The sequence below is a fragment of the Salvia hispanica genome, chromosome 1, assembly GCF_023119035.1.
Source record: "Salvia hispanica cultivar TCC Black 2014 chromosome 1, UniMelb_Shisp_WGS_1.0, whole genome shotgun sequence".
Classification (NCBI taxonomy): Eukaryota; Viridiplantae; Streptophyta; class Magnoliopsida; order Lamiales; family Lamiaceae; genus Salvia; species Salvia hispanica.
Window position 1 is genome coordinate 28,556,728 of NC_062965.1, and position 3,314 is coordinate 28,560,041.

The 3,314-nt window shown below is 39.3% G+C and overlaps 1 protein-coding gene across 1 annotated transcript; it reads right to left on the minus strand.

Moving 5' to 3' along the window:
• Positions 1 to 295: 295 nt before the first annotated feature.
• LOC125219203 (glucuronoxylan 4-O-methyltransferase 1-like) lies at positions 296 to 2,058 on the minus strand. The gene is made up of 2 exons (XM_048121120.1): positions 1,501 to 2,058; positions 296 to 758 (listed from the first exon to the last, which is right to left on the minus strand). Exons 1-2 carry the CDS (start codon positions 2,010 to 2,012, stop codon positions 413 to 415), a joined length of 858 nt encoding a protein of 285 aa, XP_047977077.1. The 5' UTR covers positions 2,013 to 2,058; the 3' UTR covers positions 296 to 412.
• Between the last annotated feature and the right edge of the window lie 1,256 nt (positions 2,059 to 3,314).

Genomic DNA, 3,314 nt, shown 5'->3' on the forward strand with positions numbered 1-3,314 from the left:
ATGACACGATAATCCGCACAAGTCCGAGGCAACAACGAGCCGCGTTGTTGTTGCCCTTATACTCCATTCGATCCGAATTACGAGTGTTAATACCCAAATTACAGTTTAAAGTTGTGAAGTCTAATCCAACTAACAGCGAGTTGTAAATGTTGCGAGTTGAAACTGTGAGCCCCAAATAGCGAAATGCTAAAATACAAGCATTAATGTCGCAAATTAATTAAAAAAATTAAAAATAATTAAATTAATGAAAACGACGTTGTATAAAATTTACCTAAACGATAACCTTTATACGCAATTCACCCATCTATCTTATTCTTTATTCATCTCCCATTATATATCAAAATTTATCAACAAATTCAATTCCTTCTACATAGAGCCACAAAACCAAAAAAGAAGAAAAAAAATGATAAAATCAAGCGGCTGTTCGAACTAAAGGGCAAAACGGTCTATTGGGATCATCCCTGTGGCTGGGTACAAGAAAATGCCTCAACCTCCCCTGTTGTTTCCTCATATACCCCTCACAAAGAAACTCCCGCGAAAATTGATCCTCCACCTCCCTATTCACATCATGCACAAACACATGCGTCTCGGCCCCACCGTGGCGGTTCCTAGCCATCATCCCGGCTGTGTAGATGGCCGACATCCTCCCCGGTGCCTCATCGTAGTACCCTGTGGGCGCGTCCACCATGATCACGTCCCACTCCACGCCGTAGACAATGCTGGGCAACCCCTTGAGCGCCAACTGACACATCGAGTACCTGAAATATATATGGAATGAATAAGATACCCCCTCCGTCCCATTTTTATTTGTCGCAATCAAGATGACTACTTTCTAATTTTGGAAATAACCTCATCTCACCTCTCTTCTCATTAAAATATTCAACTACCTTTTTCCTCTCTACTTTATTCCACCTAACAACACTTCCTAAAATCTCATGCCACTCAAGAATGTGGTCATCTTGAGTAGGACGGAGGGAGTATATGGCTTTAATTAATTATAATTGGACTTTAATTAACTAACATAGACAAAAGGATACAAATTCATAACCCAAAATCTATGATGATCTTAATAAAAGGATGCAAGTTCATAGCCCAAAGCCTATAATGTTGTTACTTTATTAATATATACTCCGTCCATTCGTCCCCACTATGTGGCTTAGTTTTTCATTTTGGATGTCATATTAAATGTTCCATTTCACTTTTATCATTTTTTATAGTGGACCTTACATTCTACCAACTCATTTTCACTCGTATTTTATAAAACTAATACCCCCTCTATCACATTCTAAGCAAACGTTTCATTTTTTGCCCTGTTTTAAAAAAATGATGATAAATAGTTAAAGTTGAGATAAAATTCAGTAAGAGAGACAATAATATAAATCTCAAAACAGGGCAAAAAATGAAATGTCTCGCTTAGGCTGAAATGGAGGGAATATATAAAAGTATGACTCACATTTCAGCAACTTTATCGACACACTTTCTATAACAAATAAGTACTACCTCGGATCAGCGACGGCCGTGCACTCGGGCCCCCTCCCCGCCTCCATGAGTCCGCGCGCCTCGCTCACCCTGCTCCCGTACGCCACGTGGTACGACTCCAGCATGGGGAATCTCCGGCTGATCTGCTCTATCCAGGCCGCGTCCTCCTCCAGGAACACGGTCCGTCCCCCGTGGTTGAGCGAGTGCCACATGAGGCTGTCGTGGCCGAGGCCGAACACGAGGAAGTTGCACGGCGACGCCCGGTCGAGGACCCTCGCCGTCACCGAGATCTCCTTGAGCGTCTGCTGCGGGGTGATGCTCGACGTCGTGTAGTGGACCAGCGCCTCCGCCACCGACGTCGGCAGCTTCCCTGGCGAGCACCCCGCGCCGCCTTTCGCCTTCCTAGACAGGAAACCGGCCGGAGACGAGGATGATGGTAAGGTTGATTTGAGAGTGAATAGGAGGAGAGATGATGTGGTGACTATAATGAGGAGGAGCTTCAGATTTAGAGGGTTCTGAGCTCTGACCCTCATTTTTGAAGGAAACAAAATTTGAACAAAGGCTAATAATGAACCTACAAAATGTGCGTGTGTAGATATATGATTGTGGTGAAAAAGGCAGCACAACAACTGGAAATATTTTGTATGAAGCAATATGGTTTGCTGGTGGATCAGATGTAAGAAACCCACCCTTCAGTAGGTGATGCGTTACATGAATCACAACTGAAATTAGTTAAAAAGAAGGTTGAAGCAAATGTAATGTTATGATTCTTTTTTTTTTTTTTGTGTTAAAATGAGAAGTGACTTTAGACATTTGAGTTAAGTCAATACCAAGCAATTTGTTTTGGCTTTCTTTAAAAAAATGAATTTTCTTCTCCAACCTTCCATATGTGAAAAGCTATACTCACTCCGTCCCTGAAAAGTATGAACTAGTTCCTTTTTAGTTCGTCCCTAAAAAGTATCAACTTTATAATTTTGAAAGCTCATTTCTCACTAATGAGGTGTGACTCATTCTCCACTAACAATACTTTAAAAACTTGTTCTTTCTATCTCTCTATTACTTTTCTAATTATGAATTAAAACTCATACCGAACCAAATGTTCATACTCTTTAGGGACGGAAGGGAGTATAATAGCATCGCGTTTGAAATTAGTATCTCTATTCTCATAGCATCTACTCCTATATAGGTTTGAAATACATTTTAGGATAAATTGCAAAACAAATCACGAGAGATGATCGGAGTCTGGTCAGTCCCACATTTTTCAAAACTTGAACAATAAATCACAAAAGATGTAATTATCGCAATTATCTCATCCTTCGATTTTCTATCATATTACGCGTTGATGTGACATCCGATTTAAAACATGTTATTTCATACAGGTTATCACATCAGCTCGTGATTGTCGGAAAAGTGAAAGATGATATAATTGCAAAAATTTCATCTTTCATGATTTACTTTTCAGATTTTGATAAGTGTGGGACGGACCAAAATTTGACCATTTTTTCATAATCTAAAAATTTAATCTTAGATGGATTATCATAGGATACTTAGTCATGAAAATTGAACTAACACCCATGAAGATTGTTTGTGTTTGAACCTATGCGTAGCGTTCGAAGAAGGAATTGGGTGGAATTTGATTCATATAGTGTTAGGAAGTAAAAGGCTATCTATCTAACTTGGAAAATAGAACACCAGTCGTTGCTTAGAGAAATATGCAAAATATATGAACTTTACGATAAAGATGGAGGCTATAGTATTATAAATGCTATCTTTGATTATTGCACTTTGGAAAAGGTGATGTAACATGTGTGATTATTCACTTTTAATGACTAATT

Bases quoted from the DNA above. Each gene is read 5' to 3' on its own strand.
- LOC125219203 (XM_048121120.1), bottom strand. From the start codon at position 2,012: ATGAGGGTCAGAGCTCAGAACCCTCTAAATCTGAAGCTCCTCCTCATT. The intron at 759-1,500 runs GTAGTACTTATT...TATATATTTCAG, and splicing joins ACGGCCGTCGCTGATCCGAG to GTACTCGATGTGTCAGTTGG.